Source organism: Scyliorhinus torazame, chromosome 2 (assembly GCF_047496885.1).
Source record: "Scyliorhinus torazame isolate Kashiwa2021f chromosome 2, sScyTor2.1, whole genome shotgun sequence".
In the NCBI taxonomy this organism is placed as follows: Eukaryota; Metazoa; Chordata; class Chondrichthyes; order Carcharhiniformes; family Scyliorhinidae; genus Scyliorhinus; species Scyliorhinus torazame.
Window position 1 is genome coordinate 122,312,646 of NC_092708.1, and position 25,205 is coordinate 122,337,850.

Consider the following 25,205-nt stretch of genomic DNA (forward strand, 5'->3'; position numbering starts at 1 on the left):
ATAGAGAGTGAGTTGGACAGCATGGTAGCACAGTGGTTACCACAGTTGCTTCATAGCTCCAGGGTCCCAGGTTCAATTCCCGGCTTGGGTCACTGTCTGTGCGGAGTCTGCACGTTCTCCCCGTGTGTGCGTGGGTTTCCTCCGGGTGCTCCGGTTTCCTCCCACAGTCCAAAGATGTGCAGGTTAGGTGGATTGGCCATGCTAAATGCCCTTAGTTTCCAAAAAAAAAAAGGTGGGGTGGGGGTTACGGGGATAGGGTGGAGGTGTGGGCTTGGGTAGGGTGCTCTTTCCAAGAGCCGGTGCAGACTCGATGGGCAAATGGCCTCCTTCTGCACTGTAAATTCTATGATTCGCGTTTCTCGCATCGCTAGAATCCAGGCCAGAATTTTTTACTCTACAGGAGTGAACAAAGTAAAATTTTACCTATTCTACATATGAACATCCAGAATTAATTGAGTTAAACATGAATTAACAGGCAAATTTTGATGATATATAAACTATAAATTGTAAATTAAGTGGCAGATACAACTAAGTCAGATCTCACAAATTGGCTAAACAGTCTGATTAGATTTTGGTGATCACACTCAGTCACAAAGTCCTTAAAAACTCTGACCGGAATTCTCCGACCCTGCGCCGGGTCGCAGAATCCCCGGGGGAACGCGAGAATCGCGCCCCGCCGCCGGCTTCCCTCATTTCCTTTTCCCCATTTTGTCTGTTTTCCCCTTACAGGTACTTCTAAAACTAGGCCCATTAGTCAACCCACCCCCTTACCTTACAAGATTAAATGCACCCTCACTACACTATTTACTTTCTCTGCCAGGAGATTGGTTCCATTTCGGCTCAGTTGAAGCCCATCTCTTCTAAACAGCTTTCTCCTTTCCCAAAACTGATCCAATGACCCAAAAATTTAAACTCTTCATTTCGACACCTCAAGCCACCCATTTACCTCCCTGATTTGCCTTTGCCTAAATGGTGAAGCTCGTGGCACAGGTAGTATTTCTGAGATTACTGCTTTGGGGGTCCTACATTTCAACCTACTCCCTAACTGCTGAAACCGGTCCTGCAAGACCTCAAAATTGTCCCTCCCTATGTTGTTGGTTCCCGCATGAGTGACAACCTCTGGTTGTTCACCTTCCCTTTCCAGAAGTTTGTCCAGCCAATCCGTTATGTCCCAAACCCTTGCATCCGGCAGGCAATAGACCATATGGCACTCACGATCTCGGCTGCAAACTAGACTGTCTATCCCTCGAATTAGTGAGTCACCCACTATTACCAACTTTCTAATCTGTCTACCAGCCTCCCTCTCTTTTCTCAGAGTAGCCGCAGGCACCTTTGTACTGTGGTTTTCCCTTGAGTCATCTATGCCTGATTTAGTCATGTTGTTAACTTCATAGGCATCTAAAATTTCATACCTGTTAGACAGCTCCAAGGAGTCCTGGGTTTCCTGGACCTACTGTCTCTTTTCCTTTTGACGAACTTTCCTGCAATCCCTACACCCCTCCTTGCTTGCCTATTATGATGTGGAGTGTCCACTCTCTGGTAAGGCTGTTCCAGAAACCTCTTTCCTTCTTCTATGATGCACAGGGAAGAGGGTCGTTGGTCCAAATCAGCCAGATGTTGTTCAAGGACTGCTATCCTCTGGTATTTTTCCATGGCTACACTTTAATTCTTCAAGGAGTCTTTCAGGGTAGCAATTTCTTTGCATACCTTTTCTGCCTGCTGTTGTGCCTTGTTGAGTTGTCTCAACTCCTGATTTGATTCAGCCAATAGGTTTCACTCCAGGTGACATCAAGAAACGGCTGAAAGTACTGGCTACTGCAAAGGTTATGGGCCTTGACAATATTCCGGCAATAGTACTGAAGACTTGTGCTCCAAAACTTGCCGCACCCCTAGCCAAGCTGTTCCAGTACAGCTACAACACTGACATCCACCGGGCAATGTGGAAAATTGCCCAGGTGTGTCGTGTGCACAAGAAACAGGACAAATGGACTTCCGGTTGCGGCTATGCCGAGCTAAGTCGCACGTTCGGCAGCTCCCGCTTGGAATGGACTTTTGGGCTCTTTTCAGGGCGCCCAACGGCATTTCTTTGACATTTCCCGGTGTGGGAATAAGACTGCAACGTTCCCCCGACAGTGTATGGCTTGGACCAGGAGCGAGGCGACTAAAAAAGGGGTGGTGAAGCCAAAGAAAGTGCGAGGGAAGAAGAGCAAGATGGCGGCAGGCGGGGACCAGGCCGTGTGGATGCAGGAGCAGCAGGAGGTTATCCAGCCCTGCTTCAGGGAGCTCAAAGCGGACCTGCTGGAGCCGATGAAGGCTTCTATTGATAAGCTTCTGGAGACCCAGACGGCCCAGGGGGTGGCGATCCGCGAGGTCCGACAAAAGATCTCAGATAACAAGGCCGAGATTTGGGCCCAGCGGTAAAGGTGGAGGCGCACGAGGCGCTCCACAAGAAATGGCAGGAACGGTTCGAGGAGATGGACAATCGGTCGAGGCGGAAGAATCTGCGGATCCTGGGCCTCCCGGAGGGACTGGAGGGGTCGGACGTGGGGGCCTATGTGGTCACCATACTAAACTCGCTGATGGGGGCGGGGTCCTTCCAGGGGCCCCTGGAGCTGGAAGGGGCCCATAGAGTGCTGGTGAGGAGGCCCAAGGCTAACGAGCCGCCGCGGGCGGCGCTGGTGCGGTTTCATCGGTTCGCTGATCGGGAGAGCGTACTCAGGTGGGCCAAGAAAGAGAAGAGCAGCAGGTCGGAGAAAGCGGAGGTTCGAATATATCAGGACTGGAGTGCGGAGGTGGCAAAGAAGAGGGTCGGGTACAACCGGGCGAAGGCTGTGCTGCACAGGAAGGGGGTGAAGTTTGGCATGCTGCAGCCGGCGCGTCTGTGGGTCACCTACAAGGACCGGCACCATTATTTTGAGTCCCTGGAGGAGGTGTAGGCCTTTGTTCAGGCCGAGAAGCTGGACACAAACTGAGGGTCGAGATGGGGGTCGGGTGTGGGGATGGTCGGGGATTGTTGTTGTTGTGTTACATTTTGAGGGGGGTTCTTTATTTTTGTTCTTGTTTCTTTTTGGTTCGGTGTGGGCGGTTAGGGTGGGTTGGGCACTGTTTTGGTTGTGTCTGTCGGGTGGGCTCTTGGAGGGGGGCAAGTAAACGGAGTAGGGGGTGGATGGCCGGTGGGGTGGATGGCCGGTAGGGGGGATGGGGCCCCGTGGGGGACGGGGAGGCCGAGTCGGGGGTGAGGGGACTGGGCCTGTAAAAGGAGCTGCGCCAGAGGAGGTGGGGCCGGGCAGGTGGAAAGCGCGGGCTATTTCCCGCACTGAAGGCTGGAGGGGGCGGGGCCGGGGCCGGGAAGCGCGGGCTTTTTCCTGCGCTTGGGATGGAAGGGGGAGGCGGAGAGCCTGCTGGTGGGTAATGGAGGGGGAGGGGAAGGCCCATAATGTGAGGAGTCGAAGGAGAGGCGGGAGTGAAATGAAAATCGCTTATTGTCACAAGTAGGCTTCAAATGAAGTTACTGTGAAAAGCCCCTAGTCGCCACATTCTGGCGCCTGTTTGGGGAGGCTGTTACGGGAACAGCCGGGGTCAGCAGGAGTCAGCTGACTTGCGGGAGTGCAATGGGGGGAGCAATGCAGCTAGGAGGGTGTGGTATTAGAGGTATTACGGTACCTGATAGGCTGGAGCACCATTGGTGTAAACTGTATGCTTTCTATTGGTTAGGATGTATGGTAGCTCCGCCCTGCTAGTCGGGGTATAAGAGCCCGTGCCGCGCCAGCAGCCTTCATTCTGTACCTGAGCTGCTGGGGGAAACATCTAGCTTATTAAAGGTTTCAGTTGGACTACAACCTCGCTTTAGTGGTCATTGATTGTGCATCAATTTAATGAGCTAGTTTTTTTTTTTAAAAAGGATGAATCTCCGAATCAAGCCGGAGTGTCTGCAACTCAGCCCCCACGCGGCGAACTCAACGGCAATCTTCAAGCACTGGCTGACGTGCTTTAAAGGGTATCTCGGGACGGCCGAAAACACACCCACCGGTGAGCAGAAAATGCAAGTCCTGGACTCAAGGGTGAGCCTGGAGATTTACACCCTCATCGAGGAAGCGGAAGACTTCGATGCAGCAATAGAGCTGCTAAAAGGACATTATATTTCCCGGTAAACCAGGTCTACGCCCAGCACCTGCTTGCAACAAGGCGACAAACCCCTGGGGAATCGCTGGAACAATTCTACCGTGCACTCCTGGTGTTGGGGAGAAATTACAGCTGCCAGCAAGTTTCGGCGAGCGAACACACTGAACTCTTGGTCCGGGAAGCTTTCGTGGCAGGTATGCTATCCTCACAAATTCGCCAGCGACTGCTAGAAAAAGACATTCTGGGTCTCAAGGAGGCATGGGCCCTTGGCGGCTCCCTGGACGTGGCCTCCAGGAACGCCCGCGCTAACGTTCCCGACCGCGCGGCAGCCCCCTGGGCAGCGTGGAACCCCTCCGCAGCCGACCCCGAGACAACCGCCATCCCCCCACAAGCCTGCGCTGAAAGGCGGCCTGGCAACCCCGGGGGGCCCCACTGATACTTTTGCGGGCAGGCCAAGCACCCCGCCAGCGCTGCCCGGCCCGCGCATCCACCTGCAACGGATGCGGCAAAAAGGGCCATTTCGTGGGTGTATGCCAGGCCCGTGCAGTTGCCCCGGTCTCCGGCGGCGAATGCGGACCGCCACCACAAACTTCTCCATGGTCCCCGTGCGGCCAGCGGTCGCCGCCATCTTCCTATTCCAGGGCCATGTGCGGACCCTGGGCGCCACCATCTTGTCCCGCGGACGCCACGTTAGAGGGATGGGCGCCGCCATTTTGTGCACCCCCAGCCATGTGCGACCAATGGGAGCCGCCATCTTGGATGAACCCCTAGGACCACAGCTCAGCTGACCACGCACTGCCTGAAGAGAACTCTCAACTGCTGCGAGTAGCCTCGGTGACCCAGGATCAGTCCCGGCCTCGAACACTCTCAACTGCCACAACGACTGTATTCATTAATGGGCACGAGACGTCCTGCCTAATCGACTCTGGGAACACGGAGAGCTTCATACACCCTGACACGGTAAGGCGCTGTTCTCTCCTCATCCACACCGTTAATCAAAAAATCTCCCTGGCCTCCGGTTCACACTCAGTGGAGATAAAGGGGTTTTGTGTAGCAAACCTCACAGTCCAGGGAAGGGAGTTCAAAAATTTCCGTCTCTACGTCCTTCCCCACCTCTGCACGGCTACACTCCTGGGTTTATACTTCCAGTGTAACCTACAAAGTCTAACCTTCAAATTCGGTGGCCCTATACCCCCCTTACTGTCTGCGGCCTCGCGACCCTTAAGGTCGACCCGCCTTCCCTGTTTGCGAACCTCACCCCGGATTGCAAACCCGTCGCCACCAGGTGCAGACGCTACAGTGCCCAGGACCGGATATTTATTAGGTCAGAGGTCCAAAGGCTACTGAGGGAAGGGGTCATTGAAGCCAGTGACAGCCCCTGGAGAGCTCAAGTAGTAATGATAAAGACTGGGGAGAAGCACAGGATGGTCATCGACTACAGTCAGACCATCAACAGGTTTACACAGCTGGACGCGTACCCTCTCCCCCGCATATCCGACCTGGTAAACAGGATTGCACATTATAAGGTCTTCTCCACAGTGGATCTCAAGTCCGTCTACCACCAACTCCCCATCCGCACTAGTGACCGCAAATACACTGCCTTCGGTGTCACCAACGGGGTCTTGGTCTTCCAGCGTGAGATGGACCGAATGGTTAACCGGTATCGTTTACGGGCAACATTCCCGTATCTCGATAATGTCACCATCTGCGGCCACAACCAGCAGGACCACGACACCAACCTCCGAAAATTCCTCCAAACCGCAAAGATCCTTAACCTTACATACAACAAGGATAAATGCGTGTTTAGCACCGACCGCCTAGCCATCCTCAGCTACGTAGTGCAAAATGGAGTGATAGGCCCCGACCCTGAATGCATGCGCCCCCTTATGGAGTTCCCCCTCCCTCACTGCTCCAAGGCCCTGAAGCGCTGCCTAGGGTTTTTCAGTTACTACACCCAGTGGGTCCCCAACTATGCGGACAAGGCACGTCCCCTGAACCAATCTACAGCTTTTCCCCTGTCGATAGAGGCCCACCAGGCCTTCAGCCGCATCAAAGTAGACATTGCAAAGGCCACGATACACGCCATCGACGAGTCCCTCCCCCTTCCAGGTCGAGAACGATGCGTCTGACGTAGCTCTGGCGGCCACCCTCAACCAAGCGGGTAAACCAGTGGCCTTATTTTCACGTACCCTCCATGCTTCCGAAATCCGCCACTCCTCAGTCGAAAAGGAGGCCCAGGCCATAGTAGAAGCTGTGCGACATTGGAGGCATTACCTGGCCGGCAGGAGATTCACTCTCTTTACTGACCAACGGTCGGTTGCTATCATGTTTGATAATGCACAGCGGGGCAAGATAGAAAACGACAAGATCTTGCGGTGGAGGATCGAACTCCCTACCTACAACTACGAGATCTTGTACTGTCCCGGGAAGCTAAATGAGCCTGCTGACGCCCTGTCCCGCGGCACATGTGCCACCGCACAAGTGGACCACCTCTGAGCCCTCCACGAGGACCTTTGCCACCCGGGGTTCACTCGCTTTTTCCATTTTGTCAAGACCCTCAACCTGCCCTACTCCATCGAGGAGGTCAGGACAGCCACCAGGGACTGCCAAATCTGCGCGGAGTACAAACCGCACTTCTACCGGCCAGAGAAAGCGCACCTGATAAAGGCTTCCCGTCCCTTTGAATGCCTCAGCATGGACTTCAAAGGCCCCCTCCCCTCCACCGACCGCAACACGTACTTCCTGAACGTGATTGATGAGTACTCCCGGTTCCCATTCGCCATCCCCTGCCCCGACATGACCGCAACCACCGTCATCAAGGCCCTCTGTTCGGCCGTTGCACTGTTCGGCTTCCCCGCTTACATACATAGTGATAGGGGGTCCTCCTTTATGCGCGATGGACTGCGTCAATTCCTACTCAGCAAGGGCATCGCCTCGAGCAGGATGACCAGTTACAACCCCCGGGGTAACGGACAGGTAGCGAGGGAGAACGGAACGGTCTAGAAGACCGTCCTACTGGCCCTACGGTCCAGGAACCTCCCAGACTTCCACTGGCAGGACGTCCTCTCGGATGCCCTCCACTCCATCCGGTCACTGCTTTGCACCACCACCAACCAGACACCTCACGAACGTCTCCTTGTCTTCCCCAGGAAGTCCTCCTCTGGGACCTCACTCCCGACCTGGCTGGCAGCTCCCGGACCCATCCTGTTCTGAAAACACGTGTGGGCGCACAAGTCGGACCCGTTGGTAGAGGGTCCATCTGCTCCATGCTAACCCACAGTACGCCTACGTGGCGTACCCCGACGGCCGACAAGATACGGTCTCCCTACGAGACCTAGCGCCCGCCGGAGCCCCACGCACACCCCAGCCACCAGTCCCACCCTCCCCTCCACCGGGTCACCTTACAGGAGGATCGGTCCTTCCGCCGGCCCCGTCTAGGCCCCCCCACCCACCGACACTCCCCACAGGCGCTCCCTTCCCACGTCAACCGTTTTCCCCACCAGCGCCGTCTAGGGGTGCCGAAGTTGCCATGGAGATCGAAGCCACGCTCCCGGAGTCACAGACGCCCGAGCCTCCACCGGAGTCACCGCCGAAGCTCCGACGATCACAGAGGACGACCAGGGCCCCCGATCGACTGATTACTTCATTTTAAATTGTAAACTGTAAACTGATTGCTCCATTTTAAATTGTAAACTGTAAACTGCAAATTTAAATCATCAATTGTAAACAGCTATCAGAATTGTAAATAGTTACAAAACACTGTACGGCGGTATTACGGTACCTCCATAACTAATTCTACCACGTTGCCATGTTTGTAGTATCAGGCCACCACCCCCGCCAGACTCTTTTTTTTTTAACAGGGGGTGAATGTGGTATTAGAGGTATTACGGTACCTGATAGGCTGGAGCACCATTAGTGGAAACTGTATGCTTTCCATTGGTTAGGAGGTATGGTAGTTCCGCCCTGCTAGGCAGGGTATGAGAGCCCGTGCCACCCCAGCAGCCTTCATTCTGTACCTGAGCTGCTGGGGGAAACATCTAGCTTATTAAAGCCTTCACAGTTGGACTACAACTTCGCTTTAGTGGTCATTGATCGTGCATCAGAGGGGTCCTAGCTGGTGGTGGGGGTGGGGGGTGGGGGGGAACCGGGTTGCTGCTGGTATGGTCAAGGGGGAGCTGGAGCAAGTAGAGGGGGTTGGGATGGGGGTCTGCCGCCGTGGTGAACGGGCCGGGCGTGGGGTGTGGGCACGTGGCTGGCTGAGGAAGAGTGATGGCGAGTCGGCGGGGGAGGGGGCGGGTAGCCCCCTGATCGGCTGATAACCTGGAACGTAAGGGGACTGAATGGGCCAGTTAAGCGGGCCCGGGTGTTCGCGCACCTGAAGAGGCTGAAGGCGGATGTGGTCATGCTCCAGGAAACACACCTGAAGGTGGCACACCAGGTAAGATTGAGGAAGGGGTGGGTAGGTCAGGTGTTTCATTCAGGGCTGGACGCCAAAAATCGTGGGGTGGCGATCTTGGTGGGAAAGAGGGTGTCGTTCGAGGTGTCGAGCATTGTGACAGACAATGGCGGCTGGTACGTAATGGTAAGTGGTAAGCTGCAAGGGGAGAGGGTGGTGCTGGTCAATGTGTACGCCCCGAACTGGGACAATGCGGGTTTTATGTGGGTTTGTAAGAAGGACGGGTTGCATCTAAACTGGAGAGGCATAAATATCCTGGCCGCGAGGTTTGCTAGTGTCACACGGGAGGGTTTAAACTAGTATGGCAGGGGGGTGGTCACGGGAGCAATAGGCCAGAAGGTGAGAGCATTGCGGGAGAACTAGGGAATAGGGACACTACCCACTACCCCACTACCCACTTCCTGACCATCAATATGTTGGCGTCCCAGTCATAGTTAATAAAGTTCTTGTGGGCCAAGCCCCCTTCTCCTCAGGTCCGTTCCAGGAGTGCCCTCCTTACTCTCGGGGTTTTACCTGCCCACTAGTATGGCAGGGGGGTGGGTACCGGAGCAATAGGTCAGAAGGTGAAAAAATTGAGGGAGAACTAGGGAATAGGGCCAGTATGGCTCTGAGGAAGAGCAGACAGGGAGAAGTTGCTAAAAACAGCGGGACTGGTGGCCGGAAGTGCATATGTTTTAATGCAAGAAGTATTACGGGTAAGGCAGATGAACGTCGAGCTTGGATTAGCACTTGGAACTATGATGTTGTTGCCATTACAGAGACCTGGTTGAGGGAAGGGCAGGATTGGCAGCTAAACGTTCCAGGATTTAGATGTTTCAGGCAGGATAGAGGGGGATGTAAAAGGGGATGCACTACTGGTTAGGGAGAATATCACAGCTGTACTACGGGAGGACACCTCAGAGGGCAGTGAGGCTATATCGGTAGAGATCAGGAATAAGAAGGGTGCAGTCACAATGTTGGGGGTTTACTACAGGCCTCCCAACAGCCAGCGGGAGATAGAGGAGCAGATAGGTAGACAGATTTTGGAAAAGAGTAAAAACAACAGGGTTGTGGTGATGGGAGACTTCAACTTCCCCAATATTGACTGGGACTCACTTAGTGCCAGGGGCTTAGACGGGGCAGAGTTTGTAAGGAGCATCCAGGAGGGCTTCTTAAAACAATATGTAGACAGTCCAACTAGGGAAGGGGTGGTACTGGACCTGGTATTGGGGAATGAGCCTGGCCAGGTGGTAGAAGTTTCAGTAGGGGAGCATTTCGGGAACAGTGACCACAATTCAGTAAGTTTTAAAGTGCTGGTGGACAAGGATAAGAGTGGTCCTAGAATGAATGTGCTAAATTGGGGGAAGGCTAATTATAACAATATTAGACGGGAACTGAAGAACCTAGATTGGGGGCGGATGTTTGAGAGCAATTCGACATCTGACATGTGGAAGGCTTTCAAGTGTCAGTTGAAAGGAATTCAGGACCGGCATGTTCCTGTGAGGAAGAAGGATAAATACGGCAATTTTCGGGAACCTTGGATAACGAGAGATATTGTAGGCCTCGTCAAAAAGAAAAACGAGGCATTTGTCAGGGCTAAAAGGCTGGGAACAGACAAAGCTGTGTGGAATATAAGGAAAGTAGGAAGGAACTTAAGCAAGGAGTCAGGAGGGCTAGAAGGGGTCACAAAAAGTCATTGGCAAATAGGGTTAAGGAAAATCCCAAGGCTTTTTACACGTACATAAAAAGCAAGAGGGTAGCCAGGGAAAGGGTTGGCCCACTGAAGGATAGGCAAGGGAATCTATGTGTGGAGCCAGAGGAAATGGGCGAGGTACTAAATGAATACTTTGCATCAGTATTCACCAAAAAGAAGGAATTGATAGATGTTGAGTCTGGAGAAGGGTGTGTAGATAGCCTGGGTCACATTGAGATCCAAAAAGACGAGGTGTTAGGTGTGTTAAAAAATATTAAGATAGATAAGTCCCCAGGGCCTGATGGGATCTACCCTAGAATACTGAAGGAGGCTGGGGAGGAAATTGCTGAGGCCTTGACAGAAATCTTTGGATCCTCACTGTCTTCAGGTGATGTCCCGGAGGACTGGAGAATAGCCAATGTTGTTCCTCTGTTTAGGAAGGGTAGCAAGGATAAACCAGGGAACTACAGACCGGTGAGCCTTACTTCAGTGGTAGGGAAATTACTGGAGAGAATTCTTCGAGACAGGATTTACTCCCATTTGGAAGCAAATGGACGTATTAGTGAGAGGCAGCATGGTTTTGTGAAGGGGAGGTCGTGTCTCACTAACTTGATAGAGTTTTTCGAGGAGGTCACAAAGATGATTGATGCAGGTAGGGCAGTGGATGTTGTCTATATGGACTTCAGTAAGGCCTTTGACAAGGTCCCTCATGGTAGACTAGTACAAAAGGTGAAGTCACACGGGATCAGGGGTGAGCTGGCAAGGTGGATACAGAACTGGGTAGGTCATAGAAGGCAGAGAGTAGCAATGGAAGGATGCTTTTCTAATTGGAGGGCTGTGACCAGTGGTGTTCCACAGGGATCAGTGCTGGGACCTTTGCTGTTTGTAGTATATATAAATGATTTGGAGGAAAATGTAACTGGTCTGATTAGTAAGTTTGCAGACGACACAAAGGTTGGTGGAATTGCGGATAGCGATGAGGACTGTCAGAGGATACAGCAGGATTTAGATTGTTTGGAGACTTGGGCGGAGAGTTGGCAGATGGAGTTTAATCCGGACAAATGTGAGGTAATGCATTTTGGAAGGTCTAATGCAGGTAGGGAATATACAGTGAATGGTAGAACCCTCAAGAGTATTGAAAGTCAGAGAGATCTAGAAGTACAGGTCCACAGGTCACTGAAAGGGGCAACACAGGTGGAGAAGGTAGTCAAGAAGGCATACGGCATGCTTGCCTTCATTGGCCGGGGCATTGAGTATAAGAAGTGGCAAGTCATGTTGCAGCTGTATAGAACCTTAGTTAGGCCACACTTGGAGTATAGTGTTCAATTCTGGTCGCCACACTACCAGAAGGATGTGCAGGCTTTAGAGAGGGTGCAGAAGAGATTTACCAGAATGTTGCCTGGTATGGAGGGCATTAGCTATGAGGAGCGGTTGAATAAACTCGGTTTGTTCTCACTGGAACGAAGGAGGTTGAGGGGCGACCTGATAGAGGTCTACAAAATTATGAGGGGCATCGACAGAGTGGATAGTCAGAGGCTTTTCCCCGGGGTAGAGGGGTCAATTACTCGGGGGCATAGGTTTAAGGTGAGAGGGGCAAGGTTTAGAGTAGATGTACGAGGCAAGTTTTTTACACAGAGGGTAGTGGGTGCCTGGAACTCGCTACCGGAGGAGGTGGTGGAAGCGGCGACGATAGTGACATTTAAGGGGCATCTTGACAAATACATGAATAGGATGGGAATAGAGGGATACGGACCCAGGAAGTGTAGAAGATTGTAGTTTAGTCGGGCAGCATGGTCGGCACTGGCTTGGAGGGCCGAAGGGCCTGTTCCTGTGCTGTACATTTCTTTGTTCTTTGCATAAAACCCGGGTCGGATCCCGGACTTGGAAGTGGGGGGCCTGATAATGGGGGGGGGGACTTTAACACGGTGTTGGATCCGGCACTGGATCGCTCCAGGTCTAGGAAGGGTAGGAGGCCGGCGCAGCTAAAGTGCTGAGGGGGTTTATGGACCAGGTGGGAGGGGTGGACCCATGGAGATTTACAAGGCCGGGGGCTAGGGAATTTTCATTCTTCTCGCTCGTTCATAAGGCCTATTCCCAGATCGACTTTTTTGTTATGAGCAGGGCGCTGATTGCGAGAGTAGAGGATATCGAGTACTTGGCGATAGCCATTTTGGATCACGCCCCGCATTGAGTGGACCTACAGCTGGGGAGGAGATGGACCAGTGCCTGTTGTGGCACTTGTAGGTGGGGCTGTTGGCGAGGAGGTGAACGAGCGGGTCCGAGGAAGCATAGAGAGATACCTGGAGGCCAACGATAATGGGGAGGTCTGAGTGGGGATGGTCTGGGAGGCGCTGAAGGTGGTGCTTAGGGGAAAGCTGATCTCCATTAGGGCCCACAAGGAGAGGAGAGAGCAGAGGGAGAGGGAGAGGCTGGTGATAGAGATGGTGAGGGTAGACAGGAGGTACGCGGAGGTGCTGGAGGAGGGACTGTTGAGGGAGAGGCGTAGCCTCAAGGCCGAATTTGACCTGTTGACCACCAGGAAGGCGGAGGCGCAGTAGAGGATGGCCCAGGGGGCGATTTATGAATATGGGGAAAAGGCAAGTCGGATGCTGGCGCATCAGCTTCGGAAGCGGGACGCAGCTAGGGAGATCGGGGGAGTTAAGGATAGGGGAGGGAGTGTGGTGCGGAGTGGGGTTGGCATCAATGGGGTCTTCAGGGACTTTTATGAGGAACTGTATCGATCCGAGCCCCCACTGAAGGAGGGAGGGATGGGCCACTTCCTGGACCAACTGAGGTTCCCGAAGGTGGAGGAGAGACTGGTGGTGGGATTAGGGGCCCCGATTGGGCTGGAGGAGCAGGCCAAAGGGATAGGGAGCATGCAGGTGGGGAAGGCACCGGGGCCAGACGGTTTCCCGGTCAAATTTTACAAAAAATATGTGGACCTGTTGGGCCCGTTGCTGGTTAGGACCTTCAATGAGGCAAGGGAGGGGGGGCTTTGCCCCCGATTATGTCCCGGGCACTGATCTCCTTGATCCTGAAGCGGGACAAGGATCCCCTGCAGTGTGGGTCTTACAGGCCGATTCCGTTGTTAAATGTAGATGCCAAGGTGCTGGCGAAGGTCTTAGCCACGAGAATTGAGGATTGGGTGCCGCAGGTTATCCACGAAGACCAGATGGGGTTCGTGAAGGGGAGGCAGTTGAATGCAAATGTGTGGAGGCTCCTGAACATTATTATGGTGCCGGCGAGGGAGGGGGAGGCGGAGATAGTGGTGGCGATGGACGCTGAGAAGGCCTTCGATAGGGTAGAGTGGGGGTACTTGTGGGAGGTGCTGAAGAGGTTTGGGTTTGGGGAGGTGGGTTAGGCTGTTGTACGAAGTCCCGATGGCGAGTGTGGCCATGAACAAGAGGAGGTCTGAGTACTCTCGGTTTCATCGAGGGATGAGGCAGGGGTGTCCCCTGTCCCCCCTGCTCTTCGCACTGGCGATTGAACCCCTGGCTATGGCACTGAGGGAGTCGAGGAACTGGAGGTGGCTGGTGCGGGGTGGGGAGGAGCATAGGGTGTCGTTCTATGCGGACGACTTGCTGCTATATATGGCGGACCCGGTTGGGGGAATGCCGGAGGTAACGAGGATCCTCAGGGAGTTCGGGGATTTCTCAGGGTACAAGCTCAACACGAGGAAGAGCGAGTTGTTCGTGGTTCACCCAGGGGACCAGGAGAGGGGGATTGGCGAGCTCCCACTAAAAAGGGTGGAGGGGAGCTTCAGGTATTTGGGGTCCAGGTGGCCAGGAGCTGGGGGGCCCTGCATAGACTTAATTTCACGAGGCTGGTGGAGCAAATGGAGGAGGAGTTTAAGAGGTGGGACGCGTTGCCACTGTCCCTGGCGGGTAGGGTGCAGTCAGTCAAGATGACAGTGCGCCCAAGGTTTTTGTTCCTGTTCCAGTGCCTCCCCATTCTTATCCCGAAGGCCTTCTTTAGGCGGGTCAAAAGGAGCATAACGGGGTTTGTGTGGGCGCGAGGGACTCCGTGGGTGAGAAGGGTCTTCCTGGAGCGGAGTAGGAATGGGGGGGGGGTTGGCACTGCCCAACCTCTGTGGGTACTACAGGGCCGCCAATGCGGCAATGGTGCGCAAGTGGGTGATGGAGGGGGAGGCGGCGGCATGGAAGAGGCTGCAGATGGCGTTTTGTGAGGGTACGAGTCTGGAGGCGCTGGCAACGGCGCCGCTGCCGCTCTCTCCAATGAGGTATACCACGAGCCCGGTGGTGGCGGCTACCCTCAAAATTTGGGGGCAATGGAGGCGGCACAGGGGGGAAGTGGGGACCTCGGTGTGGACCCCGATACGAGGGAACCACCAGTTTGTCCCAGGGAAAATAGATGGAGGGTTTTTGGGGTGGCATAGGGCAGGGATAAGAAGGTTGGGGGACCTGTTTGTGGATGGGAAGTTCGCGAGCCTGGGTGAGCTGAAGGAGAAGTACGGGCTCCCCCCGGGAAACACCTTTAGGTATCTACAGGTAAGGGCGTTTGCCAGGTGGCAAGTGGTGGAATTCCCGCTGCTGCCGCCACGCACAGTACAGGACAGGGTGCTCTCGGGGGTGTGGGTTGGAGAGGGGAAGATCTCGGCAACATACCAGGTGATGCAGGAGGAGGAGGAGGCCTCGGTGGAGGAGCTGAAAGGTAAGTGGGAGGAGGAGTTGGGGGAGGAGATCGAGGAGGGGACGTGGGCAGATGCCCTTGGGAGGGTGAACTCTTCCTCTTCGTGCGCGAGGCTCAGCCTCATACAGTTTAAGGTGCTGCACAGGGCACACATGACCGGGACAAGGATGAGCCGGTTTTTTGGGGGTGAGGACAGGTGTGTTAGGTGCTCAGGGAGCCCAGCAAACCACACCCTTATGTTCTGGGCATGCCCAGCGCTGGAGAAATTTTGGAAGGGTGTAGCGAGGACGGTGTCGAGGGTGGTAGGATCCAGGATTAAACCGGCTGGGGGCTCGCAATATTTGTGGTTGCAGGGGAGCCGGGAGTGCAGGAGGCGAAAGAGGCTGATATTCTGGCCTTTGCGTCCCTGGTAGCCCGGGAAAGGATTCTTCTTCAGTGGAAGGATGCGAGGCCCCCAAGCGTGGAATCCTCGATCAACGATATGACGGGGTTTATTAAATTGGAGAGGGTGAAATTTGCCAAAGGGATCGGTACAAGGGTTTTTCAGGGGGTGGCAACCGTTCTTAGACTTCCTGGCAGAACGGTCGACAATGGTCAGCAGCAGCAGCAACCCAGGGGGTGCGGCGGGGGGGTTCTATTTCATTTTTGTTTGTCTATACTGGGGGATCTGGGGGGGGGTGTATATATTTGCTATGTTTGCTGTGTGTTTCGGGGTGTTAATTTATTACTTATGTATAGGTGGGAGGGGGGCGCACGGGAGTTGTTTTGTATTGTATTTAATTCTATTGGGTTCCCTTTATATTTCATTCTTGATATTTTGTGAAAACTTTAATAAAAATTACTTTTAAAAAAAAGAAACAGGACAAATCCAACCCAGCCAATTTCTGCCTATTAGCATCAACAGTGCTATCAAGCGGTACTTACTGAGCAATAGCCTGCTCACGGATGCTCAGTTTGGGTTCCACCAGGGTCACTCAGCCTTGGTCCAAACATGGACAAAAGAGTTGAATACCAGAGATGAGGTGAGAGTGACTGCCTTTGACATCAAGGCAGCATTTGACTATGGCATCAAGGAGTCCTCACAAAGACAATTGAGAACAGGATAATATAGGGCTAGTAGTCGAGGAGGGGCCTAACCCACCCTCGGCCTTGAAAACTGGATACACAGTGCTCCATCGAATGTGATAAATCCAGTCTCTTGATCAAGATTATTAAAGCATGGCACGCAATTTTCAAACTCAATCGGGAATTCGCCTCCCATCTCCTGCCAGAGAACAGCCTCTAATTCCTGAACTGGTCAGGATAGAGAATACACCATGTAGCAGGATCTCAACAAATCAAAGATGGGCCCTTACGAAAGCGTTCTATCGAATACGTTGCCGGGATTCTCCCTTCTGGGATCAAAGTCGCCACGCCGGCGGGAAAACCGGCGCCAACGACTCCGGCATTAACGGGCCCCCAAGGTGAGGAATTCTCACCTGTCTAGGGGGCTAGGTGGACGCCAGAGGGGTTGGTGCCGCTCCAGCTGGCGCCGAAGGGACTGCGCGAGTTCGCACATGGCAGTCGGGATCTAACGCATGTGCGAAACCGCCGGTGTGATTCCACGCATGCACAGACCAGCCGTCATATTTTGGCGCATGAGCGGGGGTTTCACTTCTCCGCGCCAGCCATGGCGGAGCCCTACAGAGGCCAGCGTGGAATGAAGAAGTGCCCCCATGGAACAGGCCCGCCTGCAGATCGGTGGGCCCCGATCGCGGGCCAGGACACCGTTGCCCCCCCCCACCCCCACCCCCCACGAGGTAGGACCCCCCCCTCGCCGAGGACTGGCCACGCCATGCGGGACCATACGTAACCCACGCCGGCGGGACTGGCCAAAAATGGATGGCCGCTCAGCCCATCGGGGACCGGAGAATCACCAGGGGGGCCGCTGCCAACCGATCATCCAGGGACATAATTAATGCAAGACACGTATCTAAAAAAAGACAACTATGAAATGTGCACCAGGATAAAATAAAGGATAAAAAGATGCAGCAATTATACGGGGCCTTGGTGAGGCCACACCTGGAATATTGTGTGCGGTTTTGTTCCCAGTATCTGAGGAAGGATGTTCTTGCTATAGAGGAAGTGCAGAGGTTTACCAGACTGATTCCTGGGATGGCAGGACTGACATATGCGGAAAGCTTGAATCAGTTGCGATTGTATTCACTGGAGTTCAGAAGAATGAGGGGGATCACACAGAAAACTATAAAATTCTAACAGAACAGGGTAGATGCAAGAAGGATGTTCTCGATAGTGGGGGTGTCCAAATCCAGGTGTCAGTCAAAGGATAGAACATTTAGGGCTGAGATGAGGAGATAATTCTTCACCCAGAGAGTGCTCGGCCTATGGAATTAGCTGGCACAGAAAGCAGTTGAGGCCAAAACACTATGGGAGCGATTCTCTGGCCTCGTTACGCTCGCGCTCAAGCAAAACGAGGCTGGTGAATAGCGGGGGAGGCCAACAATGAGAACTGCGGCAAGCACCAAATTGTTTGCAGTGCAACCGATTTGCTCCCGTAGTCGAAATCAGGATCTCGCCCTAGTTCTTGAGAAACCAATTATCACCACTTTAGCCCTATTTCCATACAATTAACAGACGCCACCCATATCCAACGGCCTCCCGTAATTCATCGGCCTCCCCAACAAGTGGTCATGCTGGCGCCGATTAGTACTCCCTTTTAAAAACATGAACCTGGTGGAAAGGCTCCTGTGGGGAGCCGAGGAGGTGAGTACCCATCTATGCTCATATGAAAATAGCCCCCGGGTGCTGGGCTTGCTGCTCCAGTGCTCGGCTGGTGGGAGGGGGACACCCCGCAAGGATGGGCTCCATGTGAGGGTGCGGCGAGACACTGAGGGGGGGGTGCAACTGCACACGGCACCACTATGCCAATCCCTGGATCATGTGTACCCGTTCCGGGGCAATCCTTGACCCTGCCCGTCTGCCCCACCAACCACCATAACCCTCATTGACTGCCAAGGCCTCTGGCCTCTGAGGTTGAAGGCTATTGCTTATAGGGAATTGGCAATCAGGTTTAAGTCACACAACCCAAGTGCATTCCCGTTGATGGGCGGACCACACAACATGTGGGAATCATTGCCCAGCATCCCAGAGAGTGATCGGCCTGTGGAATTCGCTGGCACTGAAAGCAGTTGAAGGCCAAAACACTGTGGGAGCGATTCTCCAGCCTTGTTACGCTCTCGCTCGAGACCGCAATGCCTGGACACTGCAGGAGGCAACATCACACATGCAGCAACCAACATCCGAACACCCAGGGGATGGGACAACTCTCCCGATGGTACGACCCCACTTTCCTCACCATCCCCTCACCCCTCATAGTCCATGGCCGGAGGATGGGTGAGTGCAACGGGGAGGGGACCACCGCCTGGTCCAGGTGACGTTATGCGGGGTGTCTGGGGTAAAGGGTTTGAGGTCCGGTGAGGGGAGCGCCCGCTGCAGCTCGGAGTACATGGGCATAGTGTTCCGGGTGGAGGGGGGGGGGGGGGGATCAATGGGGGAATGGAGGGTCCCAGGTTGGGAGCCACCGCTGTTTGTCAGTCTAACACCCTCTCCCAATTCCCTACAGATATTGAACGGTATGAATCCCGCAGAACTTGCCCTAGTGGTGCTGCTGCTAGGCCTGGCTGCCAGACACCGGAGACGGCAGACCATGTGCCAGACATCACCCACACCCTGAGGACCCGGCTGCCCATTTGGCCAGGGAGGGAGCAGGGGGGAGGGGAGGGTGGAGACGTAGGCCCGGGGTGGACGCTAACGATGGCCCAGGGTAGACAGCCGTCGCTGGTCATTTGAACAGATGACGGACTGCGCGTACTGCAGGAGGCTCCGCCTCATCAAGGAAATGGTGCGGCACCTGTGCCATGTCCTTGCGTACTTGGCACCACATGGAGGAGAAGGACACCTTCTCCTGGTGGCTGTCAAGGTCACCGCAGCCCTGAAACTTTACGCCTTGGGTTCAATTGCAGGGCTCAAGCAGGGACCTGGGTGTCATCTCGCAGGCCACAGCCCACAGGTCCATCAGACAGGTCATGGATGCCCTGCTTGCATGGGGCGGAAAACTATATCAGCTTGGACATGGACCAAGCCCAACAGGTTGGCACCCAGTGCCTTCTCCTCCCACTCGGTGTCAATCGGGCCCTGGGGTTCACCTTTGGACAGAGGGGCAGCTGGGTTCGAGCCCCAGCTGCCCCTGCATCATCTGGCTCACTGATGTCTGCACCAAGGCATCGACACCCTCGGAGATGCTCCTCAGTGACTGGGACAGGCTCCGCAGTGCCTCGGCCATTTCCATCTCAGAGCGGGACATGTCCAGTAGCTCATCAAGGTCAGCCTGGTGACATCCCCCAGCGAGTCGGACAATCTGCCAAGCCCCTCAGCCTTGGCCATCACCGACTGCACGGTGCCTTGGACACCTTCACTAATGGTGCCGACATTGTGCACCAGGCTCTCCACTGCCGTCGCCACCCTAGCAATGTGCCATGCATTGCCGCCAACATCTCCTGCGCCCTTAGTGTCTGGGACTCCTCCAATTGGCTATGGACTTGCTGGAGTGTCGTTAACATCTCTCACTGAATGTCCTGCCACACCCTAATGTCTCCATCAGCTCCAGGTAACTCTGTAGCAGAGGCTATATATCAGGCTGGGACCCAGCTGCGCCCTGGGATCCAGCAGACCTCCTACTGCTGTCTCGCCTCGGGGTTTCTGCCTCTACCTGATGTGCATCTGCGGCTGTGTGGTGCTCACCAGATTGTGCTCCAAAAGCCTGACCACTAACGTTTCCCACCAAAGTGCATGTATATGTGCTGGCAGAGGGTGGGGACGACAGCTGTGACGCATAGATCATGTCTTCCTCAGTGCTTTCCTCCAGGGTGTTCTCCTGGAAAACTGGAGAGGGGGCCACCCGGGATGGGCCGGCGCCGTCAGTTGGAGGACCTCCAGGAGAATGGAATGCTAAGTGGGTGGGATGGGTCAGTCAATATGGCATTAACAACTCATGTTTGACAGGTCTTCCAGATGGGGCCCGGTGGATCCACACCTCTGCGGCTTCCACCAACCTCTGCGTTGGTGACTGCTCGGTCTTTGGCCACCCCCTCCAGGGCCAGTTCCTCGAAGGTGGTGAGGATTCTTAATGCCTCCCCCAGTCTGGGCCCTCTCCTGGCGATTGTGCAAGAGCTTCTCCTGTGGAGACACAGAGAGAACACGTTAGTCACATGTGTGGTTCACAGTGGTGGGGTGTGAAGGAAGGGTAGGGGGGGCTGAAGGGAAAGAGGGGGGTGAAGTGAAGGTGGGGACGTATGGAGAGTTGGGGGGTGGTGGATGCTCGTGTTGCGGTGGAAAGGTCCCAGGAGTGGGGAGTATTATGGGCCGGGGTTTAGAGAACCCCAAAGTATATCATGAAGTTCACCTGACCCACAACTTTAAATATATTTTGGTTTGGGGAGCACAAGGGCCCACTTTACAGGTGTGATGCAACAGAGAGCTAAAGTATGTTTAAAACAAAACAATGTTTATTCTATGAATCCAATTGACATTTTATAAACACACAGTAAACAGTTTATCAACTACCAATCCTGACCACCCTCATTATACAGCTGCTTGCTTTGAATGCAGCTATCCACCTCTGTAAACAAAAACAAAAACACATGCAGCTGCCAGCTCAAAAAAGAAAGTGAAAGACAGACAACCCAGCTCCACCCACACACTGACATCACTGCAGCTATTTGATAAACACCAATTTCATAAAGGTACATCCACCTGACAGGGGGCATTGGTGTCAATTCCCCTGTGCTGCCTGGTCGGTGTAGGTCATTGACCTTCTTAAGGCACTGGAGGCCAGTCCTTCTGGTCACATTCCCTGAGTTTACAGCCACCGCCGCCAACTTATCCCAGGCTACACTGGCTGCCCTGTGGCTCACCCTCCAGGACCCTCGGAGAAACAGGACATCCCTCCTCGCCTCAACCGCATCTAGGAGCCTCGCCAGGTCTGCATCGCTGAATCTTGAGGTCGGTCTTCTGGACGCCATGGCAGCAAGCTGACTGGGGTTGGCTGTGCAAGTGCTGTTTAAGTGCTGCTTGAACTTGTTAGTTGGGGGCTGGAGAGCGAAGTCCTGGCAAAACAGCTGGCAGGCCTTCATTTGCGGCAAGAAGCCTATGGGGCCTCGTTAGGTGGACCAATTAATGTTGAATAGCGTTGCTGGCCTCGCTGGGCCAAGCACTGGGAATCTCCGGCAGTTCCCGCTTGCTACCACATTTAGTAATCTTTCCGGAGAATCACGTCCTGTTTGTTTTCAAGGAGTTAGATATAGCATTTGGGGTGAAGGGGATCAAAGAATATGGGTGGGGGGGGGGGGGGGGGGGGGGGGGGAGGGGGGCGCATGGCGGTATCAGGCTATTTTAGTTAGATGATCATCCATGATCATAATGAATGGTGGAGCAAGCTCAGAGGGCTGAATGGCCTCCTCCTGTTCGTATTTTCTGTGTTTTCTACAAGCAGAGCCTCAGCTCGAGAAAATGCAGCCGCTCCTATGCTTACATTATGTGACCCTTAAGACTTGCATTTATATAGTGCTTTTCATGACCACCAGAAGAGTCAACTTTTACAGCACTTTCAAGCCAACTAAGTACTTTTGAAATGTGGCCACTTTTCAGGACCTAAGCAGTGACTTGAGTACTAAAACAATAATCATGCATTTTCATTAGTAAAATTGTATTTCTAATGCACAAAGAGTAAATGCTAACATTAGAACATATCCAGTGGAAATGTGAAATGTATTAAGAATGTCATATGCAATCATAACCTGTGGAATAAATTAGCTTTCTAATATTTGTGTAAGAGAGATTTACATTTAAGAACATTATTATAAAATCTAGTCACATTCAGTTTCATGAACAAGTAATGAGAATTCAATAAGTAAATGTACCTGGAAAATTTTGGACAAATCTCGTAGGTTAAATATGTAATGGAACCTTATTGCTGTAGGCAGGAAGTTCTGAGTCATTTTCTGATGAAGAGAGATAGCAGCCTGAACGACAGTATTAACAAATTTCATCACGCTGTAACTGAAACTGCGTTCTTGAAAATGAGCATTAAGAATGTTGCTGTATATTGTAGTCAATGCATCTATCCCAGGGAAATTAACAGCAAAAACAGAGAAATGTCGCTGCAAAACATAAAAAGAACAAATAAAACGCCAAGATTAACAGCCACATGAAACATCCTGGGCTAGACTCTCCGATTTTGAGACTAAGTGCTGACGCCGGCGTGGAAGCACTGCTGTTTTACAACAGCAAAAACGGCGCAACAGGTGCACCGATTCAGCAACTCTAAATGGGCTGGCACCATCGCCACGTGGTACGCAATCGGTTCCAAGCAAAACGGCGCCTTTTGCCAGGTCCGTGATTACCGCACATGAGGCTCATACGCTGCAGCCGCAGTTAAACGATCCATTCCCCCACATACACTGTCCCAGTCAACAAGATGGCTAGAAGGAGGGCAGGGCCACGGTTCAGGGACGCTGGGCTGGACACCCTCCTGGACTCTGTGGAGGAGAGAAGGCTGACCCTGTCCCCCGGCCTTGGAGGAAGGCCATTAGGCGCCACTGTTCGCCGTGCCTGGGCACAGGTGACAGACGTGGTCAGTGCCGTTGGCTACGTCGTCCGGACTGGCATCCATTGCAGGAAGAAACTGCACAACCTCCTAAGGGCGGTCAGGGTGAGTAGGCAGCGCTGTGCCCCTAGCACCAACCCCCCTCCCCCACACACATGTAACCCGGTCCCCCTCCTCCCCAGGGGACGGCCGAATCACGACCCTGCTGCACATGCCAGCACCCATGCCAGCCGCAACGGCCGGGTGCAATGGCCACTGGTGCCATCATATACCCAACCCCTGGACTGCATGCATCGTGCATCGGAATGTCTAACAATGTCGTTGTTTGTCTTTTCCCACTGCACCCTCCCTCCCCCCCCCCACCTCAGGAGAAGGCCGCGCACAACCTGCGGGAGCGGGAAAAGACTGGAGGGGGACCACCAGACCTGCGGCTCCACACCATGCCCGGGCAGAGGGCACTGGACGTGGTCAGCGGCCCTTGGAAAGGGTGGTCGCTGACGCGGAAGTCGGCAGCGGGGGGAGCAAGTCAGACCCTGCGTAGTTGCGCCTCCCCAAGACACGTGTAGCCAACCCACACACCCCCACACCTTCCACAACCCACCCCCTCCATACCTCACCCACCCACACCCCACCTCAGCCCCCCCCCCCCCACACCTCTCCCACCCCTCCCCACCCCCCCCCCCTCACTCTACACCCCCCGCACGACCCCCGCCCGGTTGTCTAACCATACATGTCGTCCTGTGTCTTACAGGACCTGCTGGAGATGGGCCCGGTCCATCCGGAGACCCCCGCCCTCAGCCAGAGCCATTGCCCTGCAGGCGGCCGAGCACTGACGGGGAGAGCAGCCTGAACATCAGCCATCTGCCCGAGATTCAGGACTCCCCGGAGTTTGGGTCAGAGGAGAACATGGACTTTCCGTCACAGCAGTCTCTACCATCTCAGAGACTATCACCTCAGTTGGGTACTCTAGTGAAGAGGCTCCTGCGACCATCTGGTGCACACCACACAGTCGTTTCGGTACAGCAGGTAGATGTAGGAGCAGCCGAGGTGCCAGACGGTCAAAGGGCAGGACAGCCCCAGGAACCAGCTGCGGCCCAGGTGGGTCCCGGGCTCCTGGAATGTCCAGTCCCACCCACAGTGGAGATACAGGCAGAGACCCAGGGACTACAGGATGGGATGATGGCCGGCTTCCAGCACCTGACGACGCAGGTGGAGGAGTCCATCCAAATGCAGGAGCATGGGGTGATGCCGGTCCTGTATGTGACCCAGGCCGACACAACACAGGTGGCGTCCGCGGTGGAGGCAATAGGGGCGACAGTGTCGGATATGGGTCAGTGTGTGCAAGGCCTGGGCATTCTGTGCAGGCGGGGGCAAAGGCCCAGGACAGGGGTGCCCTATCACAGGCAGCCATGTGCCAGAGCCACCTGGACATCGCAGCGGTGCTCCTCAGCGTGGCCCAGTCACAGCAGGCCATCAGAAGGAGGTGGCCCACACCCAGAGGGACGTCGCCCGCACCCAGAGGGGTGCGGACCAGACACTGCCCAACATGGCCCACACCCAGAGGGACGCAGCCCAGTCACTGGCTCATGTGGCAGAGACCCTCAGTGTGGTGGCACAGTACCAGACAGAGATGGGGCACTCCCTGAGCTCCATGGCCGCGAACATGCAGACCCTGGTCGAGGCCAGAGCAGGCCTCCAGGACTGGCAGCGCCAAGTGGCGAGGGAGCCTCAGAAGGTTGCCCCGCTCACATCCCGGTCCCATCGGGCACCCCAAGGGAGGAGGAGGTCCCGGAACAATGCAGAACCTCTGACTCCCCCCCGCCCCCCCCGGCCCTGGTGCATCTGGTGGGCAGCAGGCAGAACAGGGCGGCACCACGCCACCCGGGACGCCCGAGCAGCAGCCAGGCCCATCAAGGCCGTGTCGCCCCAGGAGACGTGCGCCAACGGGGACCCTTGTCGCAGGGCAGGAGTCACAACAGGCCGCCTCCACTCCTGTTGTACCATCTGGGGAACCACCTAGGCGTAGTGTTAGGGTCCGTAAGGCCAGAAAGTTAGACACCAGTTAAGTTGGCACGGGTGCAGGGCACAGTTGAATTTTAGGGGTTAGGGCACAAACTGTGTCTACATGTTCACAATAAACACCTGTTAACACCATTCAAACCTGCCTCGGTGCTCCGTTTAATGGGTGTGCGGGTCGGACGGTCAGTGCTGGCCAGTGGAGTGGAGGGTGGGGGACGAGTGAAGGCCCATTGGTGGACTGTGCTCCCCCCTCCGCCCCGACCGTCCCAGCATCCCCACCCCAGGGATTCACACAGGCCTTCATGCAGGGATCAACCAGGTGCGAGGTGCTACTGTGGGAATGAGTCAGACATTGTCATAGGATGTGGGGCTCCAGAGTTCATCATAGAGCACGCTGTCATCATCCCCCATCCCATGGATGTGATCCGCTGTCACTGCCAACCCGGTGTCCCCAGCTTGTCGCGTCACAGATATGTGTTGTGAAGGGGATGTGCATGCGGGTGATTTGGTGGTGTGGGAGGTGAGTGGATTTGGTGGTACGGGAGATGAGGGGATGTGGGTCTGGGATGGGTCTGCCCCTGGCCAGCAACTCCCCTCCCCCACTAGTCGATGAAACATGAGGC

The 25,205-nt window shown here is 54.6% G+C and overlaps 1 protein-coding gene across 1 annotated transcript in view; it reads right to left on the reverse strand.

Moving 5' to 3' along the window:
* dnah9l (dynein, axonemal, heavy polypeptide 9 like) overlaps positions 1 to 25,205 on the reverse strand; it is a 1,249,478-nt gene that overhangs the window by 498,278 nt on the left and 725,995 nt on the right. Inside the window, exon 47 of the mRNA XM_072476205.1 lies at positions 21,878 to 22,117. Coding sequence (XP_072332306.1) covers positions 21,878 to 22,117 — 240 coding nt within the window. The remainder of the gene's footprint in view (positions 1 to 21,877; positions 22,118 to 25,205) is intronic.